Source organism: Opisthorchis viverrini (genome assembly GCF_000715545.1).
Source record: "Opisthorchis viverrini unplaced genomic scaffold opera_v5_344, whole genome shotgun sequence".
Classification (NCBI taxonomy): Eukaryota; Metazoa; Platyhelminthes; class Trematoda; order Opisthorchiida; family Opisthorchiidae; genus Opisthorchis; species Opisthorchis viverrini.
This window is the reverse complement of record NW_008752005.1, coordinates 379,470-405,306: the sequence shown is the minus strand read 5'-3', so window position 1 is coordinate 405,306 and position 25,837 is coordinate 379,470. Positions and strand designations below refer to the sequence as shown.

Sequence of the window (25,837 nt, the reverse complement as noted above, 5' to 3'; positions counted from 1 at the left end):
GTATCAATTAGCTACCGTATTACGCTACATGAATACAATGCCTTCTTCTTCGGATTCTTCTTCTTTGAGTAGTCGTTTCCTGATTGAGTGACAGGTTGATGTAGACACGTTTTTTTCCAACGGATTAGGTATGCTTCTCAGTTTCATAGACTGCATGGGCTTTAGCATAAACTGGTTCCCAAATCTGCTCTGCCTAATTGTGTATCCCGAACATTTTGTTTCCTCTTGTGGGTACCCGGGGAGCCATGTTGTTGTTATTGCCTCATCATCATCATCATCATCATCATCATCATCATCCACAGCATGACATCAGTGTTCAACACCGATGCATCACTGCCGCAAGGGAAAGTACCTGGAGAACGGAATATACCGGCCCGTCTAAGTTTTATTCCAGCGCATGGCCTCATTAGTATTCTCTATGATGTCATTATCGAGAGTCAACTTGATGTTAGTGTGAACCAAACTGTTACTGTTGGCACGTCGATTGGGTTGATGCTGTCACTGCCAAATTATCCACTAATTGTTAACGACCATACAGTGAGACTTGTTCTGTTTCAAGTTCATTCATGAATGGATCTGTCAGGAGGGAATCCGACCGCAATTCTCCATTGCTATCGACAGACTTCACCATTGAATCCAAAATGAACTTCTGTGCGCAAATCAATAAGTTGTTTTAGGTACAGGTTAGGAATACCGACGCACTCAAGAAATTCAGAAGTGCAGGCGATTGTTTTGGTGAGTGGTACATTGGTAAACAAGGAAAGAGCTTCAATTCAGGACGTTATCGACTTCCAGATCTTTCGGCTGCCTAATGAACAGAAAATATCCTTCAGTATGAAAGTTGAAACTTTTCTTGCGGTCGGCTTCAATGCCTTGCTCAGATGAATCTCTCGTTTACTGTATCCGTTGTCTTCGCAAAACTTGACAGCCCCAAAGCACCTAGAAGAAAGTAGATATCTTTTCAGGTTAATTGATAGCTGGCATCATTCTAGAGAATCCTTACACAAAGTTAACTAACGGCTTCCTGCAGGACAGCCTATCTCGTATCGTTTTTCAATGGTGTCCATACATATCCAGCCATCAACACCTAGACAGATATCGTGGTGAAAGACTGACCTTCAGAGATGAATCAACACTCAGCGAAAGCGAAAAGTCGAACGCTTCTAGTCAAGCATGGTTCATTTGTGGATCCAGTTCCCAGGCAGATCGCTGAGTTATCCTGGGGCGTTACCCCTGGTTCACACACAACCGGTTGGTCCATTACATTAAGCTTGTTCTTACGAAAATTTAGTTACAAAGTTCACGTGAGTTGAGTCAGTGTGTATATTAAACTGCGTATAAACACACAAAACAGTACGAATAGGTCCTGATAACAAAGCAACCAGAGTTTTAGTCGACTTCACGAGGTCATTGGAGAAACCCAGCCGAGGCAGTACCACCAGGCTGTACCTTTTCACCCTTATCCTTTTGTTGTTGCTTCGGGCGGACGCGTCGACAGAGTCCAATAAGACTCAGTAAAATTGCCCAAGAACCGATGTATCCCAGAGTGATCATCATGACATAGTTTGTCCAGTCTACAAAGTCCAGCCATGTCTCTTCCTCCACAGGGACATCTTGAAAGCATCCACTATTCTCCACACATTGTCGAACCTGAAAAAGATTTAAGGTTTAAATGACAAAGGTTAGTGGAACAGCGATCCTTAAAGCTAGAATACAAATGCAACCAATGGTATACATTGAATGCATCACTTCGTATGTTTGGTTGATGATTCGGTGAGGTGAGAACCACGAAAGTAATGGTCAAAGCAGTAGTAGTAGCAACCGTACCAAGAGCATAAACTTGACTCTACCGGAATCGCCATATTAGTTTGTGTGATATCTATATTGTCCTAGGAATGCCAATAAGGGTCATGTGGAACTCTATAGCGTCCTTTTTCACAGAGATCGCGCCAGTGATCGTTCAAAGCAGAGGCTCACACCCGCCGGATTTCGACTTCTTCAATAAGCGTCCTTGTTCACAGAGATCGCGCCGGTGATCGTTCAAAGCAGAGGCGCACACCCGCCGGATTTCGACTTCTTCAATATTCCGAGGTATTGAAAACTCACAGTAAAACATTTCCCTCTTGTTCCGGTGATAAAAGTTTGTCGAAACATTCTCTGAAGAACGGTCGCTTCTGGAGCACATTCACTGCGGTGACCTTCCTTACATTTCTTTCGAAAAACCACCGTGTCACTATAAAGTGAAGGGGACTGACTCAGACAAATGCGCCATTAGAAACGGCTTGATGTCTTAGGAAAATCATCACGGTGTGGCTATTCCGAAAGATGGGAAGGGTGTTATCATGAGGACTGCGTCTGCGACCGGCAACCCTTGTCTGTAGTCGCATGTAATTCGCCGTGAGTAAATTCACAGAGAATAAGTTTTCGTCACTGCATCTACACACTGCATTTGGACTACGCGGATGCAATGTGGATACTGAGGTCATTCGTGTCGTACTGAAAAGTCATGACTGACACATTGACGGAGAAGAAAAGAACTACTGGTTCGTCTGTAGGCTTGCTACACGTCGCTTGTATTTTTTGTTTAAATGTGCCTGAAATTATCATTACCAGAGTTAAACATCTAACAAGACGGTGGGAAACTGTACTTCCATTCACAGTATGGGACAACCTCAGACCCAATGAGAGGCGTAGGATGAAAACAAAATGTAACATTCTAATTAGTACTAACAATCATGATCAAAGATAATTGAAATGTAAAATACTACTTGAACATACCTCTTCTACAGGTCCGATACAGTCTCCCTCATTTTCCGACATACACATTCGCAACCGCCGGCGATGTCGTACTGGTCCACAGACGGGCTCACAATTGCTCCATTCCGACCAGTGTGACCAAGTTCCGGTGGTTTGATCACACAGACTGCCCGTATATCCTTCATCGCAGTCGCATGCGCTTTTCAGGAGGTCCTTCCGGTATACAGGGGTTAGGAATAGAATAGAGTTTATCCAGATTTGAACGGAATATAGTGAAGGTTTTGGCACTTGGTTTTTGTAAAGCATCAGTGAAAACGGTATAATGTACTGGCTGCTTGAGGGTCCGTCGCTCCCTGAACAGACGGATTCGAACGATAAGCAAAGACCCGTCGTCAAAGGAAGTAGCCCTACTTAGCTTTAACTAGACAGAATACGATAATGGTTTCAGAAATAGAGAAAATAAGGAATCAATAAGACAGCACTTGGTCTTCATAAGATAAGCTCATAAAACTATAGTCCTCTCCAGTGCTTGGGTTATCCACACCTTATATCTGTCATCTACCTTAAGGGGGCAAGTCTGTTCCCCGTAATATTTCAACCCACCCTGAACGATTCAACTTCCAATGAGTAATGTTTTCATACCGGCAACTCGGTCCTCACATCACCATTCTCCATTTTAAGATATGTCCTATAAATACGCATGGCTGTTTTATAGAGTAAGGCTTTTCTGGAGCCCGGAAACGAAGTCTTTGATGACCAATGACTGGGGTAGATAATTTCACTAGCTGATGATCGGAAGCCTCAATTTCACTGTGAACATTTGACATATTTCGCTGTGTCTTCCCATGGAAATAAGTTCCATTACACAATTTGATTCCTCAAAATTTTCAGACAGCTTTGAAATAATGGATGAAGGCCCACATAACACTGGCTTGAGAAGTCTAGCCTTCCTGCAGAAGTGTGCCGACGTCCTCACTAAACCAGTGAATATTCTCTTTAGCTAGTGTCTTTCTGCTCAGAAACTTGTCGGTCGCAGCAGGATGGCAAGGATAACACGAAGGCCAAAGGAATGAAAAGCTTGACTTGAACCCAAAGCGTGCGCTTTTATCTTTCCAAAGCCACTACAGAATGAGTGCCTAAGAACCCCTCTCCTATTGCTTGCTTATCAACAGTTGCCCGTGCTTTCAGATTTCAACCAGATTGTCTAACTGGGCGTTGAGTTGTGTGACTATCACCTGAACCTTTTCCCTGCGCCCTCTATTTTTCCCACCTCAGCACTGTCCAGAACAATCTCTGTTGTTTTCTGTACTTTCATTGCCAACGTTGATATTACTCTCCATGACAATGACATCCTCTGGACGAAAAATCTGTTTGGACAAAAAGCCGTGTCACGACAGAATGTGTATTCGGACGCCTATTGCACCATTTAACGGGAATATAAATGAGCTTAGTCAGACATTTGTGGGTTTACCGTTGGTTGTTTCCCACTTCAGTCAGTATCAATTCTGGTTTGAGAATATTAGGCACTGATGGTCTGAAGAGAAACACATAAGATTCAGAAGTTCTTGGAAGCCTAGGAGTTTTGTTTCTTCTGTCTTACACAAATGACCTCCTACCTGAAGTAAAAGCATTCACTGAAAGGAAAAATAATGGTCCTAGAGGCTGTATCTTATGAAAAGGGTAACTTTTATTTGATCTGCGATGAGTGTTCTGTGTTAGTAGCTAATGAATGTTTGTGGAGGAGCTTCAAACGGAGTTTCAGTAAACGAACTCAGGAACATCAGCCCAACTTGATTCAGAACCATTCGAATCAGACCTATAACCAACGTTGTCTTCCAATACCTGTTAAACTATCCGTGATCTGCTTAAGCATAGGCCACATAAAATGATCCATCAAACTGCATTTTCTGAGTGTAATGCACTCATTACATCATTATGGTCAAGACGTCATTGGTTCGAATCAAGTCCAGGTATTTCCATTGATGCTGCACCAACCTGACATTAGTTCAAAGTTCTAGTTTCATTGGAATTAAATGGGAGCTTTGGACCAAAGTACAAATGAATTAGCGAGGGAAATTGGCATCTCAGAATGTTTGCGACTAGCTAGCAACAGGTCTCGTCCTCATCCAACCTTTTCCCTTCTTTTGAATTTAAGGCCTTAAATTCTTTATGTAGACTTTTTGTCCGTACGGTCATGAAACGCTAATGCCAATACTGATTTTTCTGTCTCTTACGAGGATGCTGAATGGTTCACTATTTAACTACCTTCATATCTTATGCAGAACAGCGAGCCTGTCCATTTGGTGAGGTTCCCGCTACACTGGCACTGCAGCTGAACAGTTCTCGGAGTTAATTTTCAGTCTGCCCCCAACAATCCAGCATAAAAAAGTGTTTGCATGGACATGATAAAATTGTGAGTAGTTTCGGAGGCAAATTCGAGTTAATTAGACCTCGGTTTTACAATACATCCAGAGTAATGGAAAGAATGCAAAACTGTCAACGTACGCACAACAACTTGACCTACGGGTGATGTGACGCACTGTCCATGTACACAAATTCGCTTATCACAACTATCCAGTGGCTTCAGACAGTTATCGTAGGGTAGTGCAACATCTCGTACATAGGCCGGACTGCATACGCACGTGTAGGTTGTAGTGTTGGGGATTGAAAAACACAGATTCCTTGCGTCTAATGTAGCCCCACAAGCTTCGTAACCAGATGGAACCACGGGACCAACGTTCAGGCCTCTGGCATCGGGGGCTTTACCCAGCACGCAGGCATCGTACTTCTGGCTACAGTCGAAGCCCATAAACCCGTCTTTGCAGCGGCATATTGCAGTGGCTTAGAAAAAGAGAAGACGAAAAAATATGTATTAGTCGGATATGTAAGGCACGGGGTGGAAATCAATCAGTTAGAAGAAGAGACTGCAACATCTTCCTAGCGGACAAAGATGACAGTCCACAGCTCATTTCATGATATAATGTACAGGCATAACTGACAATAATAATCGCCTACCAGTAAAACCCTTTCGGCGCATAGCTGCTTTGCCGTCCTGAGGACGCATGGGGGCTAAGCTACTATCAGGCTGCCCAAGCCTAGTTGGAAGCAGTCGAGGCGCCGGGGTTGGATTCGAACCTCGGACCTTCAGGCCAGTTAGTTCTTAAGCGCTGCGAAAGCTCCAGCTTTATAGTAGGGATAGATTGCTTGAATTTTACGGTGGGGTTACGAGTTTCCTCCTATTTGAGAGCTCGAAATGACCCAGTTCGAAATATTGTAATTTTCGTTGTTCACACAAAAAGAATCGAGAGAAAATGGTTACTGACCAACAAATCAGTTACGTGAAAGCTAACCAGTGCCAGTGAACTAATTTGGAGTGTGCTCTTTCTCCAGAAGGCAACTATTAGGAATCCAGGAACGACTGAAAAATTGTTCTTTAAAAACACTTCTAGAAGAGTTTACATATATATAGAGGTGCAGAATTCTCATAATTAGGTTTACTTTTTTGTAGGACCACTGTACTTTGCGTAGATAGTTTAAAGTAGTAATCTTGAAGTAAAATGAACTATTCTGCACACATTTGAACAAACAACCTTGGGGCGCTATTCTAACCACCACTACCTGAGGCTACTACGGAAAGGGAACTTCCCTGGACTCAATAGAACATAAACAAATATTCGACCTCTTGTTTTCTAAGGGTTCCGGTCAGTTTCAGAATGTCCTTTCAGCAAGTTGCCGCAGAGAGGACAAAATTATCTGTGTAGAAAGAACAGCAGGGAGCCGCGATGTAACGGAAATCAAGGTGAACTTGTGAAGATTTCCTATTTCTATTCCATTCCAGGATGCACTTTCTTGTTCAGAAGAGTTCAGATGTATTTCTGATTTTTGTGTGTGAATTCACCGCACTTGTCTGTTAGTAAGACCCCTAAACAGAGATATGCGCACAGAGACGGTATATTCTTGAAGCTGAGTAACCATATATGTCAGGTGCCTGCTTGACGACAACGTCGATTAAAAAACTTTACCCTAATGATCAGCTACTCACGAGTAGTTCAACTTTTGCTCATTTTTTGAAGAGGGCCTGGTCTTAGTGTGAAAGCGTGAAATCCAGCTTATCTCAATTGCCTCATCATGAATTGGGGAGATCATCCGTCCGTATCAGTATTGCACAGATTACGCCTTTCCGATTGGTTTGAAAACTGAATATTTAGTAAAACTCAGAACAGCTGAAATTGTAGTTGGCCTGAATAAGTGACCTAGATGGAACACTACATAATACGATACACATCTACCATATGACCACTCACCCGATGTACGATTCACAATGCAGCCCATCGTGTTATTTTCGTGACATATTTTTCCACAATTGTCATCGATTGAGCACAACATCGTGCTGTTTTCCCACTCGTATCCCTGGGTAGGAAAATGGTCAAGGGACAGGGCAATGAGAATATGCCAGTGTTGTCACAGACGTTGCATGAACCGACTATCTCTCTAATTCAGAACAGTGGAGAGTTTATTCCAGAGTGATGGTGCCCAAATTTCCACCGACTTTCAAAAACCGATCCGTTGTCTTTATCATACTGCTTTGTTGTAGCGCACATAATTGTGCAGCAGATGGAAATAAGCTTCATCAGATCTTTCGTAGGGTGGGAATCATAAAATTCGATAAATTCGATATTGTGACGAGAATTTAGGTCCAACTACTGAATAGACTTTCAGCTTTCGACTAAGGCACAACGGCTGTGTAAAAGACAGCATCTAAAGGTTAGTTGCATTGTGGCCCTAAACAGGTCTTTTTTAGTTTCACCAATAGATGAGGGAATGAGCGGGTTTTTTTAGTTTCACCAATAGATGAGGGAATTGCTGCGTCCCGTCTTTGTGTCCTCACCCAGAATGATGGCAATGACCAGTGCAGATGAGTTTGCTGGTAGTGATTTTTACACTTCGTTGCCAAGTCATTGTTTGACCTCAGCGGGTCTGCCAGAACAAACTATTCACTGGATCCNGACGGTATATTCTTGAAGCTGAGTAACCATATATGTCAGGTGCCTGCTTGACGACAACGTCGATTAAAAAACTTTACCCTAATGATCAGCTACTCACGAGTAGTTCAACTTTTGCTCATTTTTTGAAGAGGGCCTGGTCTTAGTGTGAAAGCGTGAAATCCAGCTTATCTCAATTGCCTCATCATGAATTGGGGAGATCATCCGTCCGTATCAGTATTGCACAGATTACGCCTTTCCGATTGGTTTGAAAACTGAATATTTAGTAAAACTCAGAACAGCTGAAATTGTAGTTGGCCTGAATAAGTGACCTAGATGGAACACTACATAATACGATACACATCTACCATATGACCACTCACCCGATGTACGATTCACAATGCAGCCCATCGTATTATTTTCGTGACATATTTTTCCACAATTGTCATCGATTGAGCACAACATCGTGCTGTTTTCCCACTCGTATCCCTGGGTAGGAAAATGGTCAAGGGACAGGGCAATGAGAATATGCCAGTGTTGTCACAGACGTTGCATGAACCGACTATCTCTCTAATTCAGAACAGTGGAGAGTTTATTCCAGAGTGATGGTGCCCAAATTTCCACCGACTTTCAAAAACCGATCCGTTGTCTTTATCATACTGCTTTGTTGTAGCGCACATAATTGTGCAGCAGATGGAAATAAGCTTCATCAGATCTTTCGTAGGGTGGGAATCATAAAATTCGATAAATTCGATATTGTGACGAGAATTTAGGTCCAACTACTGAATAGACTTTCAGCTTTCGACTAAGGCACAACGGCTGTGTAAAAGACAGCATCTAAAGGTTAGTTGCATTGTGGCCCTGAGCGGGTTTTTTTAGTTTCACCAATAGATGAGGGAATTGCTGCGTCCCGTCTTTGTGTCCTCACCCAGAATGATGGCAATGACCAGTGCAGATGAGTTTGCTGGTAGTGATTTTTACACTTTGTTGCCAAGTCATTGTTTGACCTCAGCGGGTCTGCCAGAACAAACTATTCACTGGATCCGACCGACATAACAATGAGGTCTAAGCATGCGTCACTTTCCTGCGACATGGTCTAGATTGCCGGATCAAGTTTTAACCAAATTTGTTGCTGTCAGAGTGAGAATATCTCAACTTTTGAGTGGTATCGAGGAAAATACCTGTTAGAAATGTGGAACCATGACCTGACCACAACCGGCTGTTCTCACCTGGTTCAGACCCCTACTATATTTTGAATGTAGCTACATTTTGTTCTGCAACCTGCGTTTTGGGAGCAGCCAGTTATTTGCTCAGACGGGCATTCAAGTGTTGCAGAAGCAGTTTTCTCAAAAATAACCAGGTTCTCTAAATAGGGGTACACAGAAACTGAGATGTACGATCTTTGAAATCATGCGAGTGTTAGTTCTGTTATGCAAAACTGGATAATATGTTTGGTTCGGACGTTCTGTCTTGATGTCCTCAGTGAGTCCACTCATGAGATTTAGATCTCAAATTGCGCACACATACCCATCCCTGGTCGCACAGACTTTCAACAAAAAATAAAATCCTAGCAAGCCACGCATTACTTCGAATATCAAATAAAGCATATTACCCCTCAACAGATCGCCGCTAACAAGACACCCACAGTAAAATTCGTACAATTTCCCAATAAAAATGACTTTCCCTGTTGCTTAGTGGGTTCATGTATCGACTTTGCCTGCAGCATTTTCTACCCTTTTCCTTCCTAAATTTCACCAGAGGTTGCTGGATTCAAAGACGGCCACCCACACATTCAATCCATTTTTGCTTATTTTCGAAGTGAAGTGAACTTTTCAAGTATAATTCGTTTTTTTCCTGAATCCCGCTGAGGTCTAACCCCGGAAGACTCATAAGCTTAGGGTCAAAGTTGTGTTTTGGGTCTCGAACTTTTCCATATAGAAACCTAGTAACGCTTTTATCAAGACGAAATTCTCAAGGTGACCGGAGTATTCCGACAGAAGCCTGAAGTTTACAGTCCCAAGGAGGTGATCAATACCTCAAGTTTTATTCCACAGCGAGACATTTAGGAACATTCTGGGACAGCTTAACTTTGTATGTAATCATGTTTAGAATCCTTTTGGACCATCTTGTGTATTTAATGGAGAAATTCCGCAAAAATGCTAATTCGTTCTAATTCGAACACATACGTAAAGATGAAATCAATGCTAACATGACTGAAATGAGTAGATGAAATTTATACCATCGGGTAACCAGAAGGATTGGGTTAACAAATAAAAGCTTTCCTCATCGATTTGACACACTTTATTGTCTTTTATCGCTTATTTTACTACGACAGCAGAGCGTGAACATATCTCAAAGAGGTTAGTCAATAAACTAAGATCCCCTACTAAACCGACATAGAGGACAACCTACCTGCTCACATTTGCAGGTGAAATCGTTCATATGAAATCCATAGCTTTCACAGGACCCAGGAATGGCTGCGTCGATTGATCTACACGGACGCCGACCACATGGATTTGGACAGAGAATCTTTAATGCAAGAAACATAAATCTATCAAGCTTTTACATAGGAAGGATATTCATTTTAATGCACACTATGCCCTGCCAAACGTTCAACTGAAGAACAATAATTTAAAGTAATTCATACTTTCTGAAACGTTCTTCACGCCAATAATTTAGTCGGGTTACAAACCAGGTTAGAATGAAGTCAACTCCTGGATGAAAACGAGCTACAGTACAATAAGTTTGTGCACACAAATAGATGGGACCTTTATTCTTAACCTGATAAATTTTTACCCCATTGATACGAAAGGTCGTGGGCTGTCGAAGAGTTTTCAGCAACCTTGTGAGTAGCTTCCGTCATGAAAATATACTGCGATATCTCGAATATCGTGCCAACTGAAACATGAGGCGGCCTGTGTGCAGCACATTCAGTTGTAAAATATCATAAGCAAGAGATCAAGTTGAGTCACTCGTGGAAACCAAATTGATTTGCAAATTAGTGTATTTCTGGAAAACAGCCCAATTCGGGTTCAAGCAGAACATAAGGTTGACGAAAACTCGGGGACTGCGCCTACCTGATGAGCCCCAAGACGGACGAAAACCGGTCGTGGCTACAGAAGAGTTTTCAGCAACCTTGTGAGTAGCTTCCTCTAGCAAAAAGTTCCTTTCTTATTGTGACCTCAGTTCTAAAGTAACGACTAAAATGGCATGTTTGTTGTGTGTGATCTCTACGTTTCTCATTGTTGTGGTCGCTTCCCAAGGGTTTTTAGCAGTAAATGGACTCCAGCTAGCAGACCATGTACACTGAAGTCGGTTTTGCCGCCACAATTTCGAGCGTTTCAAAAAATGGTCCATTTTGAACAAGAGCTTAAAACCCCAGTATGCCTCTCCACCTAGATCTGAAATAAAGTATTAGTCAGCAATATATCTGCGGCAAGAAAATCCTAAAAGAAGAGGCAGTTTCTATTCTACTTGATCCAACGTAAACAAAATGATGTAGTTGCCTGCTTGATGTGGTCTATCCTCTCAATGTAGCATGGTTTGAACCTACGATGGATTTATGCAATAGAAACAGAGACTACTGGATCCTATCAAACTCATATGAATGGTAAGGCGTATATAGTCGTGGAAAGCCTTGCTCGCACTAGAGTTTCTCACTTACACCGCCTAAGCGCTATTTTAAACGGTCTCAAAGCTCAATTCTATGTCCACCTGACTCAAGTAGAACAAAGATAATCGGTTTGAAAGGTTTCTCAGAGTAACGCGTACTAACAGAACCTACACTTAGGCAAAACAGATATGGGGTTTTGTTTCTATGCGATACTATTAATGTACAAAACTGACATCAATGGTACACACTCGTCGACAGCAAATGGTCCAGTTGGATTACAACGTTACAAACAATGTGGGTGAAACAGCGCTTGAGGTGGTCACGGGTACACGCAGATGGCCATAAAAGATGTGGTGGCCTCAAGGTCAAATGAGCAAAGTGAGTCAAACAAACAAATACCGGTTTGTGTAACCGCTGAACACATAATTAGAATGGGAACCACAAACAGGAGTGGTGACACGTGAAGAATTTACAATAATTGAGCAAAGACTGATACATCACCTGTACGATTCTTCATGTTGAATCCGTGGTTGGCGCGATTGCCGTGCTCTACCCGAGCCCAGCTTCCTTCTGAAGCGCTCCGTCAACCCCAACAAAAACGATCCGAGCTCAGTGCTCTCAGAATAAAGTACAAATCTATTCTATTCCGTCCAGTAAACATACCTGCCGAATATTCTTCCTGAGAACACTGCCGGCCGTCCTAAAACGTAAGGTCCAACCCCAACACGATCCGAGCTCAGTGCTCTCAGAATAAAGTACACGCCTGTTCTATTCCGTCCAGTAAACATACCTGCCGAATATTCTTCCTTCCAACACTGCCGGCCGTCCTAAAACGTAAGGTCCGCCCCAGGCCATCTGGGTCCACCTCACAGACGCGTGTTGCAGGAGAATTTCACATTGGCGGCAAACCTCTTGAAGTGTTGAATCCAACTTGGCACCGTAGTATTCCTCTACTAATTTGCTTACTCCGACCGAGTATTTTCGATCACATGTTTTGCTCCATTCACCTTATTCCGTCCGACAATGGTATGTTGGCATGCAGTGTGTGTGTCACTGACCTACTTAACCACGCGTGCTCGTGCCCCATTAGCTGCGCCTGCTCTGACCTGCCCTGTCTTGATTTCCGAGTAATCTCAACCTCAATCAGAATCACGAGACTGATCAACTCAGTAAAGATCGCAGTCCACATTACCGAGTCAACATTCCGTTCGCCGGTTTTCGGCTCGCGGGCGCTGCGCTATGCCGGTCAGTGACAGACTTGCGCACACGTCGATTACACACCCGTGGCCAATTGAGGTTTGGCTTACGTTAGTACCGCAGACTTCCGACTCGATTCTTCCTTTTGATATTCGGAATCGCCAAACCTACACGTGACTCTAATTTCTGTTTCGGGAACCGCAACTCGGAGGGAGTTGCTAAGGTCGGTGATATCTGACAGCAGTGGAGCTAGAGACGATTATTCAAAGGTCGTTCGGATTTAATAAATGTTGTACCAAGTCGCTCACCAGTCAATCAGTCTGAAACGAAGGAATGCGCTGTACTGGCCTAATAATGCGTTCTCACATGGCAGGACTGTAGACGGCTGCTAGTTAGTTAAAGTGCCACCGTATCTCAGAGGTTAAATGTCGGCTCAATATTTCACTACGACTCATTCGTTTCCTAGTATCTCAAAGTTCCGACAGCCCTCCAGTAACACTTGTTGTAACTGTGGGCATCGGCTGAGTTTCCCCTTCTGCTAACAGGTCGCATGAAGCACCACTTTTTCTGTGGGCACCCCCACACTTAGTATCAAGCTGCCCGAATCACTTCATTCTCCCTAACTTAAAGGGATACCAGCCCGTTTCTTAATAACACGGTTTCAACAGCTTTCAAAGCACATTGAAGCCAACAATCATTTTTGAAAATTACTGTTACATCCAACATCAACATAAATGAGTGCGTCTCAGGTCAAGGAAAATGCCTTTTGGCTTCAAAGAAATGCTGTTGAAGCATTAATTAATATTTCAAGGACTATTTTTTCACCACCATCATCTTCATCACTGGCAGCAACAATATAAGATAACACTGGTGCTCCACTGCCATACTGCCATGTCAATTTATTTGAATAAATCCTTGTAATGGAAACGAGAAAGAAATGGGGTGGGAAGGGGAACGTAGGGCTAGCTTACAACGAACATCCGAGCAATTCACACTTCCTACACTCAGCCGGACAATCTAGATAGAAACTGGTGGCATGAACGCCACGTACATCGGTCACCCGCCATATCACTCAGCCAAGCACAGAGAGGGGCAGTGGGTGAAACAGCGCTTGAGGTGGTCACGGGTACACGCAGATGGCCATAAAAGGTGTAGTGGCCTCAAGGTCAAATGAGCAAAGTGAGTCAAACAAACAAATACCGGTTTGTGTAACCGCTGAACACATAATTAGAATGGGAACCACAAACAGGAGTGGTGACACGTGAAGAATTTACAATAATTGAGCAAAGACTGATACATCACCTGTACGATTCTTCATGTTGAATCCGTGGTTGGCGCGATTGCCGTGCTCTACCCGAGCCCAGCTTCCTTCTGAAGCGCTCCGTCAACCCCAACAAAAACGATCCGAGCTCAGTGCTCTCAGAATAAAGTACACGCCTGTTCTATTCCGCCCAGTAAACACACCTGCCGAATATTCTTCCTGAGAACACTGCCGGCCGTCCTAAAACGTAAGGTCCGCCCCAGGCCATCTGGGTCCACCTCACAGACGCGTGTTGCAGGAGAATTTCACATTGGCGGCAAACCTCTTGAAGTGTTGAATCCAACTTGGCACCGTAGTATTCCTCTACTAATTTGCTTACTCCGACCGAGTATTTTCGATCACATGTTTTGCTCCATTCACCTTATTCCGTCCGACAATGGTATGTTGGCATGCAGTGTGTGTGTCACTGACCTACTTAACCACGCGTGCTCGTGCCCCATTAGCTGCGCCTGCTCTGACCTGCCCTATCTTGATTTCCGAGTAATCTCAACCTCAATCAGAATCACGAGACTGATCAACTCAGTAAAGATCGCAGTCCACATTACCGAGTCAACATTCTGTTCGCCGGTTTTCGGCTCGCTGGCGCTGCGCTATGCCGGTCAGTGACAGACTTGCGCACACGTCGATTACCTATTCATTTGCTTACTCCGACCGAGTATTTTCGACCACATGTTTTGCTCCATTCACCTTGCTCCGTCCGACGATGGTATGTTGGCATGCTGTGCGTGTGTCACTAACCTACTTAACCATGCGTGCTCGTGCCCCATTAGCTGCGCCTGCTCTGACCTGCCCTGTCTTGATTTCCGAGTAACCTCAACCTCAATCAGAATCACGAGACCGATCAACTCAGTAAAGATCGCAGTCCACATTACCGAGTCAACATTCGGTTCGCCGGTTTTCGGCTCGCGGGCGCTGCGCTATGCCGGTCGGTGACAGACTTGCGCACACGTCGATTCCACACTCGTGGCCAATTGAGGTTTGGCTTACGTTAGTACCGCAGACTTCCGACTCGATTCTTCCTTTTGATATTCGGAATCGCCAAACCTACACGTGACTCTAATTTCTGTTTCGGGAACCGCAACTCGGAGGGAGTTGCTAAGGTCGGTGATATCTGACAGCAGTGGAGCTAGAGACGATTATTCAAAGGTCGTTCGGATTTAATAAATGTTGTACCAAGTCGCTCACCAGTCAATCAGTCTGAAACGAAGGAATGCGCTGTACTGGCCTAATAATGCGTTCTCACATGGCAGGACTGTAGACGGCTGCTAGTTAGTTAAAGTGCCACCGTATCTCAGAGGTTTAATGTCGGTTCAATATTTCACTACGACTCATTCGTTTCCTAGTATCTCAAAGTTCCGACAGCCCTCCAGTAACACTTGTTGTAACTGTGGGCATCGGCTGAGTTTCCCCTTCTGCTAACAGGTCGCATGAAGCACCACTTTTTCTGTGGGCACCCCCACACTTAGTATCAAGCTGCCCGAATCACTTCATTCTCCCTAACTTAAAGGGATACCAGCCCGTTTCTTAATAACACGGTTTCAACAGCTTTCAAAGCACATTGAAGCCAACAATCATTTTTGAAAATTACTGTTACATCCAACATCAACATAAATGAGTGCGTCTCAGGTCAAGGAAAATGCCTTTTGGCTTCAAAGAAATGCTGTTGAAGCATTAATTAATATTTCAAGGACTATTTTTTCACCACCATCATCTTCATCACTGGCAGCAACAATATAAGATAACACTGGTGCTCCACTGCCATACTGCCATGTCAATTTATTTGAATAAATCCTTGTAATGGAAACGAGAAAGAAATGGGGTGGGAAGGGGAACGTAGGGCTAGCTTACAACGAACATCCGAGCAATTCACACTTCCTACACTCAGCCGGACAATCTAGATAGAAACTGGTGGCATGAACGCCACGTACATCGGTCACCCGCCATATCACACAGCCAAGCACAGAGAGGGTCACGTGGACCCCACCCTGTACGGCGAGCAGCACATTGCGGGCTCGTTAGTGGGGTTCGGCAGCACTTCATCGAGTAGTGATGGATAAACTCTTCCGTCCTCACACTACACAGGTACAAAGTTCACCAAGCAAACAAGACCATCACTACAGATCGGATTCCAAACTTATTCGCTGGATGGTAGAAAACTTTGTAATGGAATTCACCAAAGCCGTTCCCAAGACATGATGGTAAATTAACTTGCTTCGCTGTCCTTGTCACCTGTTTTGGCGCGGTGAATGGAACAAACAGTTCGTACAGTAAGGTGCTTTTGACCATGTTATCGCGACCGAACTTTGCGGCAATGTGGGGTTTGTGATGAAATCATGACTCATAGTCATGTAGTGATGTGCCACTGTGAGCCTTCCATCCCAGAGATGGACAACAAAATAGTTTGGATTCATGTGCGGTACATAGGTGGTGTATACCAATATATACCATACTGAACAAGTGTAAATGAGATTTGAGGACTGGAGACCAAACATCATGGAAGGAAAGGTCATTCTTGAACAAGACTAGGTTGTATTCTAAAGGGCCAATCTACACTGAAACTCAAATGCTACTAAAAACGCAAGTGAAACCACTGGTCATCAGACTAGGACCATGGGGTGACAACTTTAGATCAGCTCTCAGGATCAGCGAATTGAGCAAGATAGCATGCAACCCAGGCGGCCGAGGTCTATGTGACCGTAGACTGTGTGCACGCTCCTCATCTTATGAAACTTCCAGACAGCCAGGCTTGTTTGATGCTGAAGCTGTTGGTATTCACTCACAGATAATTTATGGATGATATCATACCAGAACTCCCGGAGGTCACTATCGTCATAATTAACGAACTATTTAATTTTGTGATCAACACGGATGTGCAGAAGACACAATTGCGACTCACCGTTCCGTTGGAACTGCTGTACGTACACTAATGTGGGTACGATCCACTAGTGCTTCAACTGATGTGAACAGGATACCTGGGTGATTCAACTTGGTTGATCTTTTACCATATTTTCAGGCTACATCCCCTAAGTCAATCTGGCAGCTACGTTTTACGCGTTCCTTTGTGGTTCACTAGCAAAGACAGGTACCTCGGCACTAACGGCTCCTTTGGCTCCTTTGTAGCAAAGACAGGTACCTCGGCACTAACGGGTAGACAACTATCCGGAAGAACACGATTTCAGGTTCGAACTGTTAGACAGCCGTTCAGGAAAGGTTGGGTAAAAATCGTTGGATTTTGTCACTGCTCAGCAACAATTGAAATGACGACTTTGCTATTGACTCACCTCTAAATGTAAACCCTCCGCATTCTCTGGTTTGAACATGTGACACACGTGATAAATGTAGATCAGGCTCATCTGATCGATCGAAGTGAACGGATAACAGGAACCTTGTGTAATCGGTACTGGATAACAGTCCTTCTCGACATATTGTCTGTGATCTTTGATAAGAATATCCAGCAACTCCTCTCTATAGCCATTTGGCTGATAGAGCGCAACGAAAAGATGCCAGGAACAGCGTGGCAGTTCAGGTTCGTTGCAACTCTGAATCATCGCGTTATAGTCCAGAGTAACTAGACGGACATTGTGAGATTGTAGATACATATCTGTTTATAACAGAAAACAAAACGGAATAAACTGAAGTACAAGTTCACCCAATGAAAATACCTGAATTCTGAAGAGTACACTTCAATTTCAATGAAGAAATTTTGGTCGCAGTATAGTCTTTTAAGAAACCGCTGATAGTTTTTTCAAGTAGATCAGTGATACTGATAATGATCATTCAGATGTAACGAGCACTCTTCTAATGCCCAGAAGCCGCACCATCCTAAGGGAGCACGAGGGCTGAAATACTGCCAGGTTTCCCAAGTCAAGGTCAGAACAATCAAGATACATAGGTTGGGTTCGAACCCCAGATCATTCAGTCAGCGACTTCGCGACTTACTCAGTGGTTTATCAAGAGCACTTCAAGTAGAATAGTTGCTGCCAGGTTTCCCAAGTCAAGGTAAGAGCAATCAAGATGCATAGGTCGGGTTCGAACCCCAGATCGTTCAGTCAGCGACTTCGCGCCTTACTCAGTGATTTATCAAGAGCACTTCAAGTAGAATAGTTAACTGTCTTTTTTAGACTGAAAGTTTGGTTAATACATTGAATCATACATCAATATGACAACCCAAATGACAGGTGTAATTTAGACGTTCAAACCAAACAAGAACTAGCAAGTTCGTGTGCCGAGATGTTAGCGTGCATGCTGTTTGTGAGGATTAGGAATGGCCGTAAATGTGGTGCTCCCCAGTCTAACGAACCGTCAGCTCAAATACCAGCGTGCTAAGCAGTCACAGGTTTTAAGCTTCTCCTTCACTCTAATGTAACTACTTCTCTGGCACTATGAACTATTGAATGTACTGACTGCCGTAGCCGTTACAGGCGAGGGGGCTCATGGTGAGAAGCAGTGACATCGCTAGTCCTCTGATATGATATTGGATCGATTTGGATCGAATTCTAACCTCAAGATTCCAGGAAGATACAAACGCACCTTGCCACATCAGAGATAACCTGGATGATCTCAGGCAGTGGAAGATTGTGGATCAGTATGACAACATGAGCTTGAATAACAAGGATAGGTTGTTGGTGTTGACTTCATCCACGCTAATCTACTAGTTCAGTTGCATTTGTGATATATTCTGTGTTGGTTGAATGACCTGTCAGCTTCCCGTGTGTATCCATGAACGCTGACCTAACTGCCTACCTTAAAGTGGTATGTGATCACTCGGAAGCCATACAGAAGACGGTCTTCGGCCTACAAAAATGTTCAGATAATCGCGCCACTGTAAAGTCCGTTTGGTGCTTAGCTGCCGTACAACCCGAAGAAAGCACGAGGGTTGTAATATTATCAGGCTGTCCAGGTCTTGGCAGGAGCCGTCAAAATGTTGAAGTTGGGTTCGTACCACACCAGCATTAGTGTTGTTGAAGCCTCTGCCTCCAAGCCATCGAAGGCATTTCAGTATTTCAAGAATTGTAGTTTTCAAGCTTGATTTCAACAACGTGCATGGTTCGTGCCAAGTTACGAAGCGTTGAACACAAGCAGCAGTGCGCGAGTCGCGCAGGTTGTAAGTTTTCAATAGTCATTCGGGGAAAAACATGGTGGCGGTACATGTTTCATTAAGACAGGGATTACTTATCGCGGGGATAAACAAACACTGTATCTTTGGATATTTCTACGTAGGTAGATATCGGAGAAACGAGGATAGAAGTTGACATGGGACAGGAAGAAGCGTCTCTGTTTAATTTACCAACATCATTGCTTGACCTGAGCCTACCATCAGAAAGTTGCCTCAGCACAACTCAGAACGATTGCAAACTGAATCGCATTCAGACGTCCATTGTCAGCCTTGTTAAAGGGGGATGTTTCACTCGGTTTCTTTGACCGCTCTAACGAGGGTTCTTCTTTGGTCGCTGAAGAGGACCTCGCTTAAGTGGTGGAAATTTTTTCAGTTTCACTGAGCATGGCTTCATCTGAATATTGAGCCTCAAAATAAAAACTGAACTAATCTCTTAAATGATCACAAAATACAATGGAATAAGAACAACTTGACATCACGAGTCGGTTTGGGTGGTGGCCTTTCGGGTTTGGTGGAAAACACACTTCCGTGGTGCAGACTTGGAGGAACCGTATGAGCCAAGCAATTTCTCTTATCATAGATTTTGGGAACCTGAAGCCACCGACGAGACAGTGGTAGTTGAGATTACATGACTGAAATAGACTCCTTTTAAGGACACCAAACTCTACCTAAGGTCCTCTCAGACCTTAACCAGAGGAAACTTGTTGATTGCCTGTTGTATAACTTCCAGGATAGCTTGTATGAGTTGCTGAAATACACAAACCGTTGCGCTAGATTGAGGTATAGTTTCTCTGTCAAAAGATCACCACAGTCTGACTACTGGTCATGGCATGGAATCCTAGCTCATAAAACGTAAAACGAATACTTCTAACCCTAATTAGTGAAAAAAATTAGTAGACGAACATGTTTATTCCCAAGATGGCTTTGACTTGGTTTCATGGTTCCCCAAAAGTGAAAAGCAGGTAAAGGTGGTTCATGTGTAAGCATTCGACGTTCGTGGACTGAAGATAATGGACAGATAATGTGTGAGTTGCTTCACCTGTAGTGCAACTTGTGATGTCACGGTATTTCATGATTTGGTGGCCTTTGTTCTGTCCACTGAACTTGGCGATTAGAAAACATCCCTCACATTTTATTGAATTTTGTGCGAATTCTTCTACACGTCTATACGGTTGCTTTTACTGCGCTCATGGCATCGAAGGGCCTGTTTCAGCTACTTGGCACCACATCTACACAGGTGTGTAGAAGTCTGTCGCTCAAACAACGTGCTCGTTAATTAGCAGGTAGGATCGATGCACCATCATGATGAAATAGAGTTTCACTGACTTTCTGTCCATATAAAGGTGGAAAGATTTGATCATCCAGTAAGCACACTCACTATGAATTTTCGGTCTAGTATGATCAGAGGATGCATACCTGTCGCGGAGACGTTGCCATAAGTGCAAAGGTACTGGAAACATGTTAACCTTCGCTCTCAAGACGGTTCACAGGTAATCTGGGTCCAACGGACGGTCCATAGTACACTTTCACTTACAACTAAACTTTATCTTCCCTTATGTTCAACTTGAGCTCAAATGATTGTGTGCCGCACGTAATTCTCACTGTTCTCCTGTGTATCGTGTGTGGATGACCTTGCAGCATGTGCACGATACTCAAATGCATGGTGATGAATCTATCGCTACACGGGATGCTTGTTACTCGGCTATGTACAGACTTCCCCATAACCTTATCCAAATGAGCAGACCATGGGAATTGTTCACCAACACAATCGACCAATCAACTTTCGTTGCACTGTATGCTTATCCGGTATCCTGTACCCCTCTGAAAATACATACCACCTCTACTCACCAATGAGAGCAGCTGTCCTTCAGTTGTGATAAACAATTTTTTTTGGCTAATATTTTGACCAAAACGCACCAGTGAGTTCTCATCAAGATCGAAAACCCGTCGAGTGTTGCTTTGAGATATTAGCACTTGAGTCCACTGATATGTCCAGTTGGGGCGAAGGGCTTTGGAATATAGGCACCTCAGTATGATTGTGATAAACTAGCCCCAGGTGGTTTTCCTGCCAGATTATCTTTTCCCACCTCAACGGTAATTCACTGAACTTTGTGGTCTCACGACGGTGGAGCATCAGTATCAATTTAGACGTTACTGCTTATGATAACGGTGATGAGCACAGCTCAAAGTCGGAATCAAACAGCTTCGCGAGATAATTCTTAGCAAGTAGCACGAAGCTTAAGGAGAGCTGCGAGGACTATGGCTTTAGTAGTTGTAGGTGGCTGCGAAATTTGTAGAATTCACATCATTCCCACTTGAACAGTCCTCCTTCTGCCTTGGTGCAATCGATCTGGTGAGTATACACCAAAAGGTAGGAAGCACTGGAGTTCCGCTCTTATTCGAGCTCATTAGCAGTGCATGTTCTTGTCCTTGAACCCCGGACAACTGAGATGCGAGACGAGCGCGTGAGCACCTAGCCATTACTCCACTAGCAAACACAGGACACAACTGAATTATAACGTCTTAAAAGGACTTATTCACGTTCCGATAATGTGATTAGTTTACTCAATGCCAAGGATATTCACCGCCGATGAGCTTTTATAGTAATAAGCTTTATTAAACTCCACTCCCTCTCATTTGACACAGTACAAGGGAGTACTGCTCAAAGGGGAGTAGTTGTTTACAGGTTTGAGGGCTAGCTCACTTGGGCCAACAATACCGAGAACAGCTGACTTCAGGATCTCATTTTCATCTGCCACAAACGCGTTCACCGAATTCTAAGTCTTAAATGAATGGGCCTGAAGAAAATCATAAAAGGGAGCCTTAACGGCGTTTCATTATACACCTGTATCTGTTAAAGGTAGTAATGTGGCATTTAAATACTTGTTCGCATAGCCTCATTTTGTTGTGGATAAGATTTTCTTGGAACTGGTCTGGATGCTAGGTAGTATAGGGGACACCAGCACTGCCACTAAAAATCAAATCACGAGTTGCACATCATCTCATTATGTATACAGACGAGAAAAAACGGAACGAAAAAACGAAACCCCTAGATTTTATACCATCAAGTTATCACTATACCATACGTAATCTGAACAGAAACAAAAAACAACTCACAATTTGCGTGAGTCTCCCATCTGAGAAGCAACTCGAACAGCCAGTGAACAGGTAATGTTAACCGTGCGAATGGTACCATATTCTGTTGAATATAAATTAGTGAGACTACTGCTCAGTTACTCACGAAAGAGCGATACAGACTTCGACTAGTGGCCGGGGATCACGGATTCGAATCCCCTAGACTGAAGACATATGTACTGCTGCTATTGAGGAAATAGCGAACAGACTTCGACTAGTGGCCGGGGATCACGGATTCGAATCCCGTAGACTGAAGACATATGTACTGCTGCTATTGAGCATGGATTGTTCTCACTGTTAAAACCCCCTCACAATGCGATCCGAAACCTGATAAATCAAAATCACGTTGCTAGATTGTTCGACCAAATGTTGGAGGTGTAAGCACCTCTGATATTTGTGGTAGGCCAGCCTTAGGTCTCCCCTTCCTCCGCTTTTCTTTCTTCCTTCCCTTCATTACTGAAGTAAATTGCACAGCAGTGAAGCCCCATTATTCGCTCTTGATGTTGATGTCATTGATGACATTGCATTATCGTAGAGCCACCTGAACTTCGAGCTTTCAATAGAGTTTTGCTCAATGAAGTCAAATTGCATTAGGCGAACATGTATGAAAAAGAAAGATACAGGTAACCTTATAAATAATTCACGTATTGCTGGCTAAAGGTAGTGACCTTGTTCTGCATGGAATATCTGTCACCTTACCTTCCACAGACCCGAAACACCACAGATGGAACCACATTGTAATAGGAATGATTGAACTGCCGTATATTCCTGGTGGGAATCCATATTTGTATGAACGATATGCTGGGTTTTCCATTCGGTCAAACCATCTGAAGCCGAATGCATGCCACCGTGAATCCGGTTTGTAGAACTTGCGCTCTAACATGTTCTCCAAGTCATCAAAACCAACCCCACCACCACCGTACGGTTGACATAACAGGAGACTCACAACGAGCCAAACAGCGTGCATTTTGCCCTGGGCTGCAGCAAGCTACCTCCACTTCGCCTGTCCCAAAATCCCACTGAGAGTATTGACCAAAATTATCGATCACCGTTCGATTGATGCAGTCAAATCACCTGATGTCGGCAGTGGGCCATCTATATTACACGTCATTTGTCGATATTTACTATCCTTCCTAATTTTAAGATTGACGACTTACCTAGATCAGAATGGTTGAAATTTCTTCACTCCAGCGAGCACTGTGAACTCAGTAAAACGGATTTCGATCAGAATCAAAGCAATTCCCATCGTAGGTTTGAAGAGCAAGACACGCTTTTAGAGCATAGCGGACATTTGGCTGTTGACCAGGTGGTAATTGATCTTTTCACCCGGTTTGACAATTGGCTTGCAAACGTTTCGACACCATGCGAGTTGACACCCTTCCGACCACACACTGACGACGTCACCTCGCGTGGTAACAAAACGTTTGCAAGCAAACTGTCAAACTCGAAGAACAGATCAACAGACAATTGACCCACTTGAGCCACTAATATTCAGACACAATGCCTATGGCCAATATTTACCTCGCTTGATTGAGTCAGAGCACTGAAACCGTACGAGGGTAAGTGTGATGCAAGTACGAGTCGACTAGGCGGCAGATCTATTCTCTAAGGTACGCCAGCCAAATAACGTGACGTGCGTTGATCGGCGACCCCCAGTGACAACCGTGTGTATGGTGTCCTCTTTGGTCCACGCATAGTCACTTGCAGTAGTAGTGCGATTATCCCATCGGAGACTGTCAACTGTTACCAACGTCTTCACAGCTTCTGAAAACGGATAGCCAAATAACGTGACGTGCGTTGATCGGCGACCCCCAGTGACAACCGTGTGTATGGTGTCCTCTTTGGTCCACGCATAGTCACTTGCAGTAGTAGTGCGATTATCCCATCGGAGACTGTCAACTGTTACCAACGTCTTCACAGCTTCTGAAAACGGATGCGGATGGAATCAATCTAACAACCAAACTTCTAAAGCCCGCACATCTCAAAATGTCACGGTAGATCAACAGACCGCATGAGATACCAGTGTCTGATGCATTTTAGTCGGGGGTTGTCTTCATTCGAAAGAACACAGCTTATCTTAGACTTTACAATGAGGGCTTGACTGAAGAATGTGGGCTTCAGAATAGATCTCATATCTAAAAATCCTAACAAAAACACAACGATAAATTCAACTAGATTATAGACTGACAGCAAATCGAATGATATTACTGTCGCCGCAAGATAGTAAACTACCCATATAAGACACGATCCTTGCCAGTCATTATCAGAGAAGATAAAACTGCTCATAATTCACGGGTGAATTACAAAAGTCAGAACCTGGGCAAACAAACTTAACGTAGAACACCTCTTGGGACTCGTTTCGCCGATAGCTGAGACCATTACCATTGGCAAGTGACGATCCGCAGCAAACCTTTACGTAGAAATACTTCCGACCTGCGTTCCTTGACTTAAAGCTGAGCGCCAAAAGGTTCCTTACCTTCATCGCCAGTTAGGAAATTCTGTAAGGTCAACGGTGGAAACTGTTCGCTGTACGATTGCCATGAAACTGATCGATTTTTGGAACCGAACAGAGCACCTCATCCATGCTGCAGACTATACTGAAACACTACTTTGTTCAGATGAAATTCATCTCGTAAAAGATTATTCTCCGGTCGTACTCAGACCGATCACTGACCGCACTTTGAAGACACAACACTGTTGTAACCAAGGTAAATTGTTTTGAATGTATGTGAACAACTTCGAGGGGAGGACCACCCAACTGCGAGTGATAGTTCTTCGAATAAAAGTGACAAACTTGTGCTTCCGAAAACTACCCGGAAAAACGTTCCCCCAAGGGCCTGTGCAGTCTCGAGGTCAGCCTAAGAGTTCGAGGAGACTAATTAAACGACACATACTACTTGGTTCCATCTGAACGGAGGGCGCCGAATAAAATTATGATGGACTCGTATCACTTCCTCAGCTTCCATCAACTAATTTCTGGTGTTATTCTAAGCATTTTATAGTACATACCGCCAGTTAGTTCACCGATCAATCTGAAAACAGATGTGGTATTTGTTCAAGGTTGGAAAAATTTGCCCCAGCAGATCACTGCGTTCAAAGAATCATTGACTGGTATTTCCACTGATGTGTCATACTTTTGTATCCTCAGGCGCGTCACCGTCTTTTTTCCATAAGCGACTGCTGTTGCAAAGAATATGCTCTTTCTGCCACTCGAAACAATCCCAGAAAAGTTCATAACCCCAAACTACGTTCACCTATATCTACAGCTACAGTAGTGGATGGATACTTCAGCTGTAGCACCCTTCCGGTGCCCAACTGTCATGCCACCAGAAGGAAACACAAGAGCTGGCATACTACCAGGTTGCCCAAGCCTACACAGAGGAAGTAGAGAGGGAGAGGTCGGTTTCGAACCACGGACCTTCCGATCAGTGGATTCGCGCTCTAACCACTTGGGCCATCTTGCCCCCATGGGGAGTGTTCACCAAAAGACATGTCTGATTCTACGTTCCAGCGGGGCAGATTGGAGGGAGATTGCTGCAATCGACCATAATCCAGCTTCCTCAAGACAACTCGATTGACTTTGTCACCTGAGCAAATCAGTTTAAGCCTGGAGCTTTGTTCTTAAAATTGCCCTGAGGGGACGGGCATCATATGCGAAAAGTGCAGTCTGTGACAAAGGCTGCCTGTAACACTTCAATTGCCCTTCTTTCTCCAAT

The 25,837-nt window shown here is 43.9% G+C and overlaps 1 protein-coding gene across 1 annotated transcript; it reads right to left on the bottom strand.

Annotated features, from left to right (window-relative positions):
- Positions 1 to 1,363: 1,363 nt before the first annotated feature.
- T265_10234 (hypothetical protein) lies at positions 1,364 to 23,124 on the bottom strand (the record flags this gene model as incomplete). The annotated part of the gene is made up of 7 exons (XM_009176549.1): positions 1,364 to 1,650; positions 2,779 to 2,970; positions 5,282 to 5,598; positions 7,062 to 7,167; positions 10,152 to 10,268; positions 17,152 to 17,471; positions 22,821 to 23,124. The coding sequence occupies 7 exons, from the start codon at positions 23,086 to 23,088 to the stop codon at positions 1,408 to 1,410; spliced, it is 1,563 nt and encodes a 520-aa protein (XP_009174813.1).
- Between the last annotated feature and the right edge of the window lie 2,713 nt (positions 23,125 to 25,837).